The 16818-nt window shown below is 39.9% G+C and overlaps 1 protein-coding gene across 12 annotated transcripts in view; it reads right to left on the reverse strand.

Annotated features, from left to right (window-relative positions):
* Positions 1-16818, reverse strand: part of C2CD3 (C2 domain containing 3 centriole elongation regulator) — a 155172-nt gene that overhangs the window by 101073 nt on the left and 37281 nt on the right. For all 12 annotated transcript variants that reach the window (XR_012423507.1, XR_012423505.1, XR_006692000.3 and 9 more), the window contains 3 exons: positions 13935-14067; positions 13355-13483; positions 1315-1462 (listed from right to left, as the gene is read on the reverse strand). Coding sequence is in view for 6 of the 12 variants with exons in the window: in XM_074014742.1 (XP_073870843.1) it covers positions 1315-1462; positions 13355-13483; positions 13935-14067 (410 nt within the window). In the remaining 6 variants the exon portion in view is untranslated. The remainder of the gene's footprint in view (positions 1-1314; positions 1463-13354; positions 13484-13934; positions 14068-16818) is intronic.

A 16818-nucleotide genomic window follows, 5' to 3' on the forward strand; every position in this document is an offset into this window, starting at 1 on the left:
AAAAAAAAAAAACAAACAACCTGCCCAAGTATTTAATAAATGATAGATAAGATGTGAAGTCCCTAGCACACAGAAAATGGGTAATAAATATGTAATAAATATTTCCTCGTTATCCTATAGGGAACATATTATCAGTGATGACTGTGAAGGTGGGAAGTCATGAAATCCTAACAGTTCCTAAGGTCTTTCTCACCCACCTCCTCGTGTCCAATCCCACTGCTGCTACTCTCATTCAGGCATTCTCTCTCATACCTCCCGTAGCCCAGTGGCTTCCTATCTGCTTCTGGTTATTCCCTCTTCAGTCTGCCCCCCTGTATGGCTGCCAGACTCAGATTCCTAAAACACTCTTGTGATATGTGACTTCCTCTTCACCTGACATGAAAAGCCTTTCACAGATTGGCTGCAATGTGCTAGCCTGCCTTTTCAACTTCTTTTCCACACAAATTCTCATCTAGTCAACTGGATCCCTTGTAGTGCAAAAATGTGATTTTCTGCACAGGTCATTCTTCTACACCCATTTTGTATCTTTTCTCTGCTTCTCAAAACACTATCTTTCAAGTCTCAGTTAAAACCCTTTATTCTTCATTATGCTTTTCCCCAACAATCTCATGTAAAAGTTTTCCCTGCTTCTTCCAAACTGTAGTAGCCCTCACTGGCTTACTACTGGGCTGGTATAAACTACCTTGTATTTCAGTATCTTTTTTTGACCTGGAGAAAAGGAAAATCAGGAGTATGAACCTTTGCACATATAAACAATTACTTGTGGAACAGGGATTGGACTTACTATGTATAGACTCTAGAAGATGCTAAGTCAGTGAAAAGAGCATAAGGCTTGACAGAAAAAAGAACTTTGAAAAAACCAGCGCTGCCAGAAAAGAGAATCCCTGTCTCACAGGCCAGAAGAGTTTTGTCTCCTACGAGTAAGAAGTAATTTTGGAATATTTTTAACAGATACCAGTTAAGGATGGTTCTGAGGGTGTAACTACATCAGCTGTTCCTTATAAAAGCTCTAAGGAAACCATATAATACATTAATTAAACCATAGGCTTTGGACTCAGGCAAACTTGAATTTGAATTCTGGCTCTAATACTTATTTGTTACATGTTCTTGCACAAAATACTCAAATTCTACTAGGCCTGTCTCAACATCTGTAAAATGAAGATACTACTTTCTTCTTCAGGTTGTCATTATGATTAAGTAAGGTAAGGTATGTAAAATGCATAGCTGTCTGGCAAGTGGTATCATGCCTCCAGCTACTAATATTATTAATACATTTGTTCTCTAATTCTCAGTGCTTTAGGTTCAATGACTTACAGGTACTGTATAAAATAAGTTCTCCAGAAGACTTTGGTCATACTGAGGGTCATTCAGTTCACTGCTGCAATACACATCACTCCCAGGAGATGGGCAATCTGGAGGAGAGCCTAGCCCATCCCAGAAATTGCCTTGGGATAATTCAGCACTGCAGAGATAAGAAAACAAAGCAGAAGAATTTTAACAGAAGTTTCAGCTGAACTATTCTCTCTTTAGTGAAACTTTCTGAAGTTCTAAATGTGGAAGGAGATATGTTAAACAAAAGACTCACATTAAACAGAAGACTACTGAATAAATATTTCCCAATTATACTACCCCTCCTCTGGGATGCTAACAACCAGTATTCAAAAACACACTACTGACACTGATTGTGATCTCATTCATTTATTCAACAAACATTTACTGGTCACCTATTATGTGCTAGGTCCTGGAAGATACAGAGATGGCTAAGCTAACACAATCTGTACTCTTGTTGTATTTACAGTCTGATAGAGAGAAAAAAAGGTATAATTCAATGAGTTAAATATTATACACTGATTTTGCAAAAAATTCACAGACACACCCACTTCCAGTAAACAAAAATATGTGCATTTAGGACTAATTACGGTGATATTAGTTCTATACAGAATATTAAAAAATGAATAAAACATAGTTTATAAACTAATAGGAAGATAAGCATATAAGTAACTATAAACTCAGAATTTTGAAGGAACAAATTCTCCCTTTTTTTTTTTAAATCCTATGCTGGTCTCTCTCTTTTTTTTTTTTTTTTTTGAGGTGGAATTTTGCTCTTGTTGTCCAGGCTGGAGTGCAATGGCATGATCTAGGCTCACTGCAACCTCTGTCTCCCGGATTCAAGTGATTTTCCTGCCTTAGCCTCCCTAGTAGCTGGGATTATAGGCACCCACTACCACGCCCGGCTAATTTTTGTATTTTTAGAGATGGGGTTTCACCATGTTGGTCAGGTTGGTCTTTAACTCCTCAGGTGATCCACCTACCTTGGCCTCCCAAAGTGCTGAGATTACTGGTCTCTTTTTTGATAGCAATTTTTACTTTCTACCTTTCTTTCAGTTCCTTGTATAAATTCCATATTTTTCCTCAAAGTTTAGGTTCCTTGAGGGCAAAATATGCATATAGTTCTGTTTCTCCTACATTAATTAGCATTTAATAAGCACCTGTTAGTGAACTTAATGATTTCTTAATGAATATGATGCCAGGTACTGTGCTACAGATTTTATTTATTATTTCTTTCCATGTTGCTTCCTTTCAAGTTAGCTGCTATACTTCTTTCCTTAATTTCTCAAGAAAATAGTATATAATCACTACCTTCAAATTAGACAGTGTTCTTATATTATTTTGAACAAGCAGATAGTTAACGTTCCCTTCCTCACCTTTCCCTGGGCTACAGAAGGGTTTCTCAATCTCAGCCCTGCTGACATGTTGGGTCAAACAGTTCTTCTATCTTTGGGACTGTCCTATGCATTTCAGATCCCTGGCCTCCACTTATCAGATGCCAGTAGCACATTCCCAGTTGTGACAACCGAAAAATGTCTCCAGACTCTGTAAATATCTCATGGGGTTGGGGTGGGGAAGAATCACCCCCTCCTTGAAAACCATCTATCTATAGTAACTCTCAAAGGTCAGAACAGCTTCCTAACTGCCATAATCCAACTAACAACTTCCCAGTCTACATGGCCTCTCTGCAGCTTCCGCAGCCCAGGAGTTTAAGACCTGCTTCTTTTTGAAACTCTACTTTTTGGTCTTTTATATAACTGTATTATTTGCCACATATACTCTCCCCCTTGTACATCCTTAAAGTTACGAAGATTTTTCCAGTTGCTTGTTATTCCCCACTTTGTACACCCTTAAATTTATGAAGACTTTTCCACTTTTTACTCTTTTTTGAAATTAATATTTCTTTGAATTTATTCACCTGTCTATGACATACTAAAAGGGCTAAAATTTGCCTGTGTTCCTTGGCCATAAAGTAAGCCTATTTTCAGTACTATCCTCTTCTTTTTCTTCTTAGACATAATTTTAAATAAAAGAATACACATACCTATTCTGAAAGTCAAATAGGACTACAAGGCTTATAATAAAAAACAGTAGCTGAGTGATTCCTCAGAGGGGATCACTTTCAATTCCCTTGGATGCTTCTTCTAGTATTTACCTCCATATTTCTCTTTTTAAAAATTTATTAGAGACATGGTCTTGCTTTATTGCCCAGCCTGGAGTGCACTGGTGTTATCATAGCTCACTGAAGCCTTGAACTCCTGGGCTCAAGGGATCCTCCTGTCTCAGCCTCCTTAGTAGTAGCTAGGATTACAGGTGCATACCAACACACCTGGCTAATTAAAAATTTCTGTAGAGACAGGGCCTCATTATGTTACCCAGGCTAGTCTTGAACTAAACGATCTGACGTAGCCTCCCAAAATACTGGGATTACAGGTGTAAGCCCCCATGCCTGGCTTTACCTCTGTATTTTGAAGTGACACATTAATATACCACTATTTTCTGATTTTTCGCTTTTCTGTATGATCTATGAAAAATGAAGGACCCACTCTTTTACACCATTACACTTGAACCACACATTTCCCTTTTATCCATCTTCTCTATTTAGTTATATTACAAATTTTTTGGTTAAATTAATTTTCAGGGTTAATATTGTATCTGAGCCAAGTACAGTATAATTTATTGCACCTCTTTTCTTATACAAGTAATTATCCCTAGTATAAATTAACTGCCTTAATTTTCATTTGCTTAGTTTTCTTTGACCCTATTACTACTTTATGACTGAATTCTTCAAGAGAATTGAACATTTCCTAAGAGAGAACTGAAAATTTGGTCAATATATGTTCCATTCCCCTTCACCTCTTCACTCCTTAGAAACATCCCTACTGAAGTCAGGGATGCCCCTATATGGACTGCTTGCTCTCTCTCTATGTTATATATCCGAAATCTCCTTCTATCCCTCTTCTGTGTTGTAGCCCCTATTTCTTAGACTATATGTCTTACTCTTTCTTCCTAAAATCAATGTTCAGTAGAAGATATTTTCCTGTGGTTTTCTGAGGAATAGTGCAAGACAGGTAAACTTCTGAGAATCTGAATAAAGTTATTTTTACTCTACCCTCACACTTGATTAATAGTTTGATTAGGAGTAGAATTTTAGGTTGAAAATAATTTTACTTCAGAATTCTGAAGACATTTCTGCACTGTCTTCCAAGGAAGTGGTAGAAAACCTGATGTCATTCCAATTCCTGATATTGTATATGTGACCTTTATTCTTTCTCCCTTTCTGGAGGCTTTTACTATTGTCTCTCAGTATTTTAAAATTTCATAATTATGTGTCTTAGTATATCTTTTTTCATTCACTGTTCTGAGTTCTTGATCCTTTTTTTTCCATAAACAGCTTTATTGAGATATAATTCACATACCATACAATCTTCCCATTTAAAGTGAGCAATTTGGTCAGATATGGTGCTCGCACCTGTAATCCCAGCACTTTGTGAGGCCGAGGCTGGTGGATGACTTGAGGTCAGGAGTTCAATACCAGCCTGGCCAACACAGTGAAACCCTGTCTCTACTAAAGATACAAAAAACTAGCTGGGCGTGGTGGCATGCGCCTGCAATCCCAGCTACTCGGGAAGCTGAGGCAGGAGAATTGCTTGAACCCGGGAAGTAGAGGTTGCAGTTAGCTGAGGTTGCGCCACTACACTCCAGCCTGGGTGACAAAGCAAAACTCTGTCTCAAAAAAATGAAAATAAAAAGACAAAATAAATAATGTGAGCAACTCGATAGTTTTTAGTATGTTCATAAATGTGACCAACCATCACCACTCAATTTTAAAACATTTTCGTCATCTCAAAAATAAACTCCATAACCTTTAGCTATCACTACCCTGCCCATCAGCACTCCCAGCCCTAAGGAACTATTCATCTATTTCCTATCTCTATAGATTTGCCTATTTGTACATTTCATCTAAATGAAATAAAAGTACATATATTTGCCTGTGACTGGCTTCTTTTTATTTAAGACAGGGTCTTGCTTTGCAACTCAGGCTGGAATACAGTGGTGCAATCACAGCTCACTGCAGCCTCAACTTCCAAGGTGCAAGTGATCCTCCCACCTCAGCCTCCTGAGCAGGCAGGACCCTACAGGTGTACGCCACTACCCCAGGCTAATTTTTTACTTTTTGTAGAGACGGGGTCTCCCTATGTTGCCCAGGCTGGTCTTGAACTCCTGAGTTAAAGTGATTCTCCCACCTCGGCCTCCCAGATTACAGGTGTGAGGTACCAACACTGCGCCCGGCCTGGTTTCTTTCAATTAGCATGTTTTTAAGGTTCATCCATGTTGTAACATGTAGCAGTACTTCACCTTGATGGCCAAATGTAAAAACACTGCTCTACTGTATGGATACTCCAGATTTCTTAATCCATTCATCGGTTGATGGACATTTAGTTAGTTTCATTTTTGGGGTTGCTTCATTTTTTTTCCATGTGGCTATCCAGTTGAATAATGCTGGTATGAACATTCGTGTACACATTTTTATGTAGACGTATGTTTTAATTTCCCTTGGGTATATAGCTAGGAGTTGAAATGCTGGGTCACATAGTAAATCTTTGTTTAAAAATTTTATTGTTTTCTGTCATATGGTAAATCTATAGGTATGAGTTTGAGGAGTTGACAGCCTATTTTCCAAAGTAGCTTCATCATTTTACATTCCTGCCGGCAGTGTACCAGGGTTTCAAATTCTCCACAACCTCATTAATGCATAGACTATTTGACTTTAGTGGGTGTGAAGTAGTATCTCATTGTCTTGATTTCCTGATAACAAATGGTGTCAAGCATCTTTTCATGTGTATATTGGCAATCTTTTTTTTTTTTTCTTTTTTTGAGACGGAATCTCACTCTGTCGCCCACCTCCCAGGTTCACGCCATTCTCCTGCCTCAGTCTCCCGAGCAGCTGGGACTACAGGTGCCCAAAACCACGCCTGGCTAATTTTTTGTATTTTTAGTAGAGACGGGGTTTCACTGTGTTAGCCAGGATAGTCTCGATCTCCTGACTTCATGATCTGCCCGTCTCGGCCTCCCAAAGTGCTGGGATTACAGGCGTGAGCCACCACGCCCAGCCTTTTTTTTTCTTTTTCGTTTTTTTGAGATGGAGTCTCACTCTATTGCCTAGGCTGGAGTGCAGTAGTGCAATCTTGGCTCACTGCAACCTGCACCTCCCAGGTTCAAGCGATTCTCCTGCCTCAGCCTCCTGAGTAGCTGGGACTACAGGCGCACACCACCACGCCCAGTTAATTTGTTTGTATTTTTAGCAGAGATGGGGTTTCACCATGTTGGTCAGACTGGTCTCGAACTCCTGACCTCGTGATCCGCCTGCCTTGGCCTCCCAAAATGCTGGGACTACAGGCCTGAGTCAGCACACCCGGCCATGTTAGTTATCTTAATATATTTTTTTGGAGAAATGTTTATTCAGATCCATTGCCCATATTTCTAATTGGATTATTTGTTCCTTAATTATTAAGTCATGTAAGTTATTTATATGTTCTAGATATAAGTCCTGTATCAGATGTAAGGTTTGCCATTTTTTTTTCCCATTCTGTGGTGTCTTCTCACTTTAATAGTGTCCTTTGAAGCACATAAGTTTTCAATTTTGATGGAATCCAATTTATGTATCTTTTCTTTTGTTGTTTGTGCTTTTGGTGTCATATCTAAGAATCTTTTCCCAAATCCAAGGTCACAGATTTACCTCTATGTTTTCTCTAAGAGTTTTATAGTTTTAGCTCTTTCATTTAGCTGTTTTATCCATTTTGAGTTAATTTTTGTATACTGTGTGAGATAAGGGTCCAACTTCATTTTTTTTTTTTTTTTTTTTTTTTTAGATACAGGTCTTGCTTTGTCACCGAAACTGGAATGCGGTGGTGTAATCCTAGCTCAGTGTATCCTTGAACTCCTGGGTTCAAGTAATCCTTCTGCCTCAGTCTCCTGAACAGCTAGGACTATAGTCATGTGCCACCATACCTAGCTAATCTTTTTTACTTTTATTTTTTGTAGAGATGGGGGTTTCACCATGTAGCCCAGGCTGGTCTCAAACTCCTGGCCTCAAGTGATCCAACTGCCTCAGCCTCCCAAAATGTTGGGATTACAGGCATAAGCCACTGTGCCTGGTCCCAACTTCATTTTTTCTGCATGGGGCCATCCAGTTGTTCCAGCACCATTTGTTGAAAAGACTATTTGTTCCCCCATTGATTGGTCTTCACAGCCTTGTCTAACTCATATTAGTTGACCACAGATAGATGGGTTTATTTCTAAACTATCAATTCTATTCCATGGATTTATACGTCTATCCTTATGCCAGTATCACACTGACTTGATTCTGTTGCTCTGTAGCAAGCTTTAAAATTGGAAAGTGTGAGTCCTACTTTTTTTTTTCCAAGATTGTTTTGGCTGTTCTGGGTCCCCTGCAATTTCCTATGAATTTGAGAAACAGCTTGTCAATTTCCACAAAAAAGTCAGCTGGGATTCTGATATTGTGTTGAAACATAAACATAGGATTTTTTCCATATATTTAAATCTTCTTTATTTCAACAATGTTTTACAGTTTTTATTTTATTTTTTATTTTTTTGAGACAAGATCTCACTCTGTCACCCAGACTGGAGTGTAGTAATCACAGCTCACTGTTGCTCAAGGGATTCTCCTGCCTCAGCCTCCCAAGTAGCTGGGACTACAAGCACGTGCCACCATGACTGGCTGTTTTTCTGCATCTTTTGAGATAATCATGTGGTTTTTGTTTCTTATTCTATTGATATGGTGAGGCCGGGTGCGGTGGCTCACGCCTGTAATCCCAGTGCTTTGGGAGGCCAAGGTGGGCAGATCACCTGAAGTCATGAGTTTGAGACCAGCCTGGCCAACATGGTGAAACCCCATCTCTACTAAAAATACAAAAATTAGCCAGGTGTGGTGGCACACACCTGTAATCCCAGCTAGTTGGGAGGCTAAGGCAGGAGGATTGCTTGAACCCGGGAGGCAGAGGTTGCGGTAAGCTGAGATCAAGCCATTGCACTCTAGCCTGGGTGATAGAGTGAGACTCTGTCTCAAAAAAAAAAAAAAAAAAATTTATCTGTTTCTCTCTCTCTCGATACAGATATAGATAATGGTGGATCACATATATTTATTTTCAGATGTCAAACTAACTCTCATTCCTGGAATAAATCCTGCTTGGTCATGGTATAAAATTATTTTTATATGTTGCTGGGTTCGGTTTGCAAGCATTTTCTGGAAGATTTTTGTGTCACATTCATATTGATCTGTAGTTTTCTTTTGTGATGCTCCTGTCTGGATTTGCATCAGAGTAATGCTTGCCTCATGAGTTGAGGAGTGTTCTCTACTATTCTAATTTTTTAGAAAGGTTTGTGAAGAATTGGTATCAACTCTTCTTTGGTAGAATTCAGCAGTGAAGCTGTCTGGACCTGGGCTTTTCTTTGTGGGTAGTTTCAAAGTTACTAATTCAATCTCTTTAGTTAATTTTTACTATTTCAATTATTAATTGCTTTGTTAGAGGTCTCTTCATATTGTCTATTTCTTCTTTTTTTCTTTTTTTGGAGACGGAGTCTTGCTCTGTCGCCCAGGCTGGAGTGCAGTGATGCCATCTCGGCTCACTGCAAGCTCTGCCTCCTGGGTTCACGCCATTCTCCTGCCTCAGCCTCCCAAGTAGCTGGGACTACAGGTGCCTGCCACCATGCCCGGCTAATTCTTTGCATTTTTAGTAGAGATGGGGTTCCACCGTGTTAGCCAGTATGGTCTCGGTCTCCTCGTGATCCGACCGCTTTAGCCTCCCAAAGTGCTGGGATTACAGGCGTGAGCCACCGCGCCCAGTCCATGTTGTCTACTTCCTCTTGAGATAGTTTAGGAATCTGTCCATTTCATCTAAGTCGTTGACTTTATTGTTGTACAATTGTTCATGGTATTTCTTTACCATCTGTTTTATTTGTATACAGTTGGTATTAATGTCCCTGCTTTAATTTCTAATGCTAGTATTAATAATTTGAATCTACCCCTCCCTGGGAACACAGTCCACCAACTAGTAACTAAGGGAAGAGGGGGCCCTAAAGTCTTGCCTGCCTTAGCCTGGAGTGGTGTTTCTATTTCTGTGAGTTCGGAGGGATAGGGAGAGATATCTTGGTTCAAATACCAACATGAAAGCTCATGTGCTTCATTTCAGGGAAATTTACTTTTATAATTCCTTTCTCTCCTTTTTTCTTTCATCTTCTTTTTAGAATTCCCATAATTTGGACATTGAACCTCCTTAAAATATCCTCAATTTTATATTTTTTTTTCCGATTTTCCAACTCCATTCTTTTTGTTGAACTTTCTGGGATTTTTCCTCATCTTTCTCTTCCAAATTTTACATTAAATATTGTTCTCTGTTTACATGTTGAAGCATTCCTCAAACATCTACAAATTGTGGCTATCTGTTCATATTAAAAGTCAGGCACTGAAATGCTGACCGGAAGTGTCATATTCCAGTTGGGAGTGGGAGAAAACTTGTTGACTGGTTGGTTTCATTATAAAATAATTGGGCAGAGCTAGACCATTTTGTTGAGTAATCTCTAATGGTTGGTATCTGTACTTCTTTTCTCTTGAGCTAGACGGTTTCTCAGCAAAATATCAATCTCCTACTTGGGAGGTGATGTGGCTGTCAGTGTTCTAGGAGTCAAGAGGTAATGGGGATCAGAGGTAGGAGGGGTGTTCATCATTCCATATGCAGACTTTAATTTAGTCTCCATTTCCTTGGTATGGTCCTCACCACTACCCTCAGTTTGCTTGACAGCCTTGCATCTAAGGATCAGTTTGTAACCTCTATATATTAAACTGCTTGTCTTTCACTGGGCAGGGTAATGTCAGTCTTCTGGCTCTGGGGATGGGAGATGGTATTATAATAATAATATCTAACATTTATTGAGAGGTCATTCTGTAAGATGTTTACAGGAATTAATTCACTGAGTCCACACTACATATCACTGAAGTAGGTTATATCCTTTTTATAGGTGAGGAAACTGTAGTAGAAGGTGGTTAAGTAACTTACATAATGTTTTACAACTACTGAGTGGCAGAGTTCAGGTTCAAATACAGGCAATCTGGTTTGAGGTTCTCTTTCAATTAATCTCTATTCTATACTGTCTGTCCAGATCTTGGAGAGGGGAAAGAAGGATCTAATTGCTCCTATTTATTTTTTCTTAACCAGTCCTCTATTTTAGCCTCAAACTCAGATATTGCTTTGGTGTTTCTAATTCCTGCAGTAGTCTTTTTGGGCTACTGCAATCAAACTGTTGGTCCTCTAACCTCAAACATACAGACTTCTCTATTTTGCTAGGTCAGTTACCTTTGTTCACCTGTTTTCTAGCTTCCAAAATTTTATTGACATCTTTCTTTTGCTGTCACCTCCCCTTTTGGTTCTTGTGAGTTTATGCCTTTTCTACTCTTTCATTATCATTTTGTTGAGGTTTATTTTATTTTGAGGCAGGGTCTTGTTCTGTTGCCCAGGCTGGAGTGCAGTGGCATGATCTGGGCTCACTGTAACCTCTGCCTCCTGGGCTCAAGCAATTCTCCCACCTGAACCTCCCCAGTAGCTGGGACTATAGGCATGTACCACCACGCCAAGCAATTTTGCAATTTTTGTGGAGACAGGGTTTCCCTATGTTACCCAGGCTGGTCTTGACCTCCTGGGCTCAAGCAATTTGCCTGCCTCAGACACCCAAAATGCTGAGTGTACAGGTGTGAGCCACCATGCCTGGCAAAGAATGGGGAAAAATTTTAACTTTTATTCTTACTTTCATTCTACCATACTCTCTCTGGGTGATCTTGTCCACTCCAAAACTTTCGGTTATTACAGAGTAGCTAACAAATCTCCAATTTTTATCTTTGGGCTAGTCCTCTCTCTTGGGCTTCAGCTCTATATATCCAAGTGCCTACAACTCAAGTTTAACAGATTTACATGCTCAAACTTGAACTTGGCCTTATGCCTGCTTAAGGATTTTCAATAATTTCAATCATTATGATCCATGAAGTCACTAGGGCAAAAACCCTAGGGATCATGTTTTACTCTTTGCCCTCTTTCTACAACTAATAAGTAATCAAATTCTGTCATTTCAACTTTAATGTCTTACCTCTCCCCTTCTGCCAGGGAGAAAAAAACCCCCACATGATTTCCCATCTCTTCTATCCAATGCTTTTCCGTACTGTTGTGACAGTGATCTTCTGCTCAAAACATTTTGATGTTTACACAATTTTTAAGGTCCAGATTCATTAACACAATAATCAAAGTCTGGCTTCCACTTACCTTTTCCATTATACCTCTACTCACTCTACTCATTCCTACCATTAGCATACGATGAGTATGTAGTGTTGTCACTTCCCTGTAATAGAAGTCTAAACTTCAAGTCAAACTAATTGGAGGTTTTTTATTTTCTTTTTTTTTTGAGATGGAGTCTCACTCCTTCTATCATCCAGGCTGGAGTGCGGTAGCATGATCTCAGCTCATTGCAACCTCCACCTCCAGGGTTCAAGCAGTTCTCCTGCCTCAGCCTCCTGAGTAGCTGCACCACCATGCCTGGCTCATTTTTGTACTTTTAGTAGAGACAGGGTTTCACCCTGTTGGCCAGGCTGGTCTCAAACTCCCCAACTCAGGTGATCTGCCAACCTTAGCCTCCCAAAGTGTGGGGATTGTAGGTGTGAGCTTTTGGAGCCTTTGAAACACATGCTCTCCCATAACCTTTAAAACTTCGGCACATACTGCTTTTAACCACTATGCCCTATTAACTTTCCAAGACATGAATGTAGACAGTATCTTTTATATCAGAGACAATAAATAGATGAGTCTGGTTGGAGGGCACGTGTTATTCATAATGTTAACAGAAACAGCTACCAACAGTAAAAATACTATGTGTTGGCCAGGCACTGTGGTTCATGCCTGTAATCCCAGCACTTTGGGAGGCTGAAGCGAGCAGATCACTTGAGGTTAAGAGTTCGAGACCAGCCTGGACAACATGGTGAAACCCCATCTCTACTAAAAATACAAAAATTAGTCAAGTGTGGTGGTGCATCTCTGTAGTACCAGCTACTTGGGAGGCAGAGGCAGGATAATCACTTGAACCCGGGAGGTGGAGGTTGCAGTGAGCCAAGATTGTGCCACTGCACTCCAGCCTGGGCGACAGAGTGAGACTCCGTTTCAAAAAAACCAAAAAACAGGCTGGGCGCGGTAGCTCAAGCCTGTAATCCCAGCACTTTGGGAGGCCGAGACGGGCGGATCACGAGGTCAGGAGATCGAGACCATCCTGGCTAACACGGTGAAACCCTGTCTCTACTAAAAAATACAAAAAACTAGCCGGGTGAGGTGGTGGGCGCCTGTAGTCCTAGCTACTCGGGAGGCTGAGGCAGGAGAATGGCGTAAACCCAGGAGGCGGAGCTTGCAGTGAGCTGAGATCCGGCCATTGCACTCCAGCCTGGGCGACACAGCGAGACTCCGTCTCAACAACAACAACAACAAAAAAAACCCCAAAAAAAAACCCCTCAAAATATTATGTGTCAAGCATTGTGCTACTCTTTTATGTACATCATTTTTAATACTTACAACAATTTTGCAAGGTTAGGTACAATTCCAATTTTACCAATGCCTCTGAAGTTCAGAGATACCTGCTTAAGGCCACAAAGCTAATTAGAGATGAACGTCGAATTTCCACTTGTATCTGTTTAAAATCCATGCCTTTTCATCATACCATGTTAACACTGGTGTTGGGGAAAGAGTTGGGAGGTAAGAATGGTGAGGTAGAATGGGATCATTCTGTAAGTGAAGCCAAAAGTAAAGGGCTAAAGTTTGGAGTTTTATTTAGTAGGCAATGAGTGATCATTTAAGCAACAGGGAAGGGTTTGGTTAGTCTAAGGACATGTTACTTTAGGAAGATAAATCCGATAACATTGTATACTATGAATTGGAGGAAAAGTTTAAAAGGAAGAAAGCCAGTTAATAGTGCTTACCTGCCTAATAGCAGCTGTATAGCTCTGGTATCAGCTTTTGTGTCATGTCTCCAAAATGTATTCTCAGTTGAAGGGAGGAGGTGATCTTCAATGTGGTCTTTAAATTGATTCCTAGAAAAGGCTCTGATTCTAAGGTGTGGAAAAATACTTTTTCACTGAGTGGCTAACAGATGGAAAAAATCTAAATCATAATCACTTTGTACATGCAGCTGGTCTGACTCAGAAAATTTAATGTACTTTAGACTTAACTGCCTTAAATAAAACTTTACACTTTGCAAAGCTCTTTCCTACAGTAGAATCCCATCTCATTTCTGTGAGGTAGGGAGAGAAGATCCCCATTTTACATCCAAGGATACCAGTTCAGAGAGAGTAAAGAATTTACCCATTTACATACGCTGCAAGTGCCAGTGCTAGGATAAGATCTTCAGTATCTTAACTCCTAGTGTAGGCTTCTTTCCCACCACATCAGGAATTATTTGATAAGCGTTTCCAAGATTATCTAGTCCATAACTTGACAAAAACACAGGTTAACAACTATTAAGAAATGAACTGTTAGGGTTCTGTCTATCCTGTAACTTACTGTGTTGATGCTCTAAGAGAATCTTCATTAATAGGAGGATGAACTTGGTCCAACAACACGCTGGTCTCTGGGCTTGATTTCATTGCAGAAATCACCATGGCATTACGCAGTTTATTGCCTTGTTCTAACAGAGCTGAAGAGGGTAAATGTAGAAAACAGAAAAACCCAAAATGCAGCAGAAACATTTGGAATATTCAGGGCATTTCCTTTTATCATGGGACTCACCAGTGTGTACTGTAATAGTTTACTCATCTGCCTTCCCCATTAGCTTGAGAATTCCTTGAGGACATTTACTCAAAAGAGATGTTTACTGAGCTTCTACTGTGCACTGTTTTAGATGCTGGCATTATAACAATGAATGAAGTCTCCATTCCGGAGACTGACCTCTTGTGGGGTTGTTATATCCATGCACTGACTCTTCCGACTGGTGTTTGTACCTAATAAGGTTAGTAATGTTTATATATTTTTTGTATCCAGATATCAAATTTATACTTCTATGGATGAAGAAAAGAGCGCTAAAAAGCTTCCACAACTCAAACAGCAGGTTAATGGAAAAGTCAGAATAAAACCTGAGTTTTCAGACTTTCTGATAGGTAAAATTTACCCCGTTCCTTAAGGGGTCCCACAACAATAACAGCACCAGAAATGAGAGAAAACATTTATTGAATGTTTACCACATGCAAGGCACTATTCTAAATATTTTAACATGTATTACTCATTTAATCCTCCCAATAGTCCTCTGAGATATGTACTACGACTTCTTTTGTTTTCCAGATAAAAAACTGAGGCAGACATAACAAAGGATGAGTTCATGTCTTTTGTAGGGACATGGATGAAGCTGGAAACCATCATTCTCAGCAAACTATCGCAAGGACCAAAAGCCAAACACCGCATGTTCTCACTCATAGGTGGGAATTGAACAATGAGAACACTTGGACACAGGAAGGGGAACATCACACACCGGGGCCTGTCATGGGGGGGCGGGAAGGAGGGAGGGATAGCATTAGGAGATATACCTAATGTAAATGACGAGTTAATGGGAGTAGCACACCAACATGGCACATGTATACATAGGTAACAAACCTGCACGTTGTGCACATGTACCCTAGAACTTAAAATATAAAAAAAGAAAAAAAAATTGAGGCAGAGAGTAGGTAACTTGGCCAAGTTGCACACATAATACGTCTATAACCAGATGATTCCACATCCTATGCTTTTAACTGCTATACTATCTATGACCCTACTTAGTTCCTAGGTTTCTTTTTAAAAGCTGAGTGCTAGCCGGGCAGGGCAGCATGTGCCCATGGTCCCAGTGACTTGGGAGGCTGAGGCAGGAGGATTGCTTGAGTCAGGAAGACGGCTTGAGTCCACGAGTTTGAGGGGATAGTGTGCTATGATCACACCTATCAATAGTCACAGTGTTCCAGCCTGGGCAACATAGTGAGACCCTGTTTCTAAATAAAAACAAATACAGTAAAAAAGCTCAGGCCCAATAGTATTATTCCAACAGATACAGGAGGTCTTATTATTTTCTTGAGGTTCCGCAGGCACTTAGAAAGTGCCTAACTCCCAGTCTAATTTTATAATTTCTAAAAATAAAATACGATGGTTAGGCCAAGAAAAAAAACAAGTCAAAAATATCCATAGTCTTATTCATTATTTACATATTTTTAGAGACAGGGTCTTGCTCTGTTGCCCTAGCTGAAATGCAGTGGTACAATCATAGTTCACTAAAGCCTTGAACTTCCAGGCTCAAGCAATCCTCCCACCTCAGCCTCCCAAGTAGCTAGGACTATAGGTGCATACCACCATGCCTGGTTTGTTTTTAACTTTTTTGTACAGATGGTATCTTGCTATGTTGCCCAGGCTGGTCTTGAACTCTTGGCCTCAAGCTATCCTCCTGCCCTTGCCTCCCAAAGTCCATAAACATCAAAACATCTAATATTTGTTACTGTAAAGAAGTCAAAATATACCTTAAAAACTTAAAAAAAAAATCAAAAATCTTAAATATCATATGTTCAATGTATGATGTGGCAATACAACTAAACTAAAAAATAAAGATCACTCACTATGATAGACAGAATTGTAAGATGGCTACCCCAAGGTCCCCAGTGCCTCATATACTCATACCTTGTCCTAGTAATTCAAACACTTGTCTAGGTATTACTATGAAAGGATTTTGCAGATGTAATTATTTAAAACAAATTTTTTTTTTTTTTTTTGAGACAAGGTCTCCCTCTGTTACCCAGGCTGGAGCGCAGTAGCATGATCACGACTCACTGGAGCCTCGACCTCCCAGGCTCAAGTGATCCTCCCACCACAACCTCCCAAAGTGCTGGGATTATAGGCATGAGCTGGCTTGCCCGGACTTGCAGATATAATCAATGCTTACCTTAAGACAGGAAGATTATCTTGGTAGGCAGAACCTAATCATATTAACCTTTTAAAGTAGATTTTTCTCTGGCTGGTTAAAGGATATGTATGATAGTCAGAGACGTGAAGTAGGAGAAGAATCTAATGTATCATTGCTATTTTGAAAATGGAGAAGGACAGTATCCTGCTGTGTAGTTAGTGTTTCATAAATAATAGCTGGTTGACTGATACAGCCTTGTCCCCTCGTTTCTGGTAGTGTATTAGCACATCAAAGACCAGAAAAATCATTAGGTTGACGTATTTGTCGTGTCCCTCCCACGACCTCAGTTCTATGCTTACTAAAGTGGCCCACTTAATCTTGTGGTTGGAAGGGACCTTTGAAGATCTTATCCAGTGCAACCGGAGTCCACTTTCCCAGGGAAATTATACCAGGAACAGGAAACTCAAGACTGTATGCTCTCACTTATAAATGGGAGCTAAAAACTGGGTACTCAGGGATAAAAAGACGGCA

Source organism: Macaca fascicularis, chromosome 14, assembly GCF_037993035.2.
Source record: "Macaca fascicularis isolate 582-1 chromosome 14, T2T-MFA8v1.1".
In the NCBI taxonomy this organism is placed as follows: Eukaryota; Metazoa; Chordata; class Mammalia; order Primates; family Cercopithecidae; genus Macaca; species Macaca fascicularis.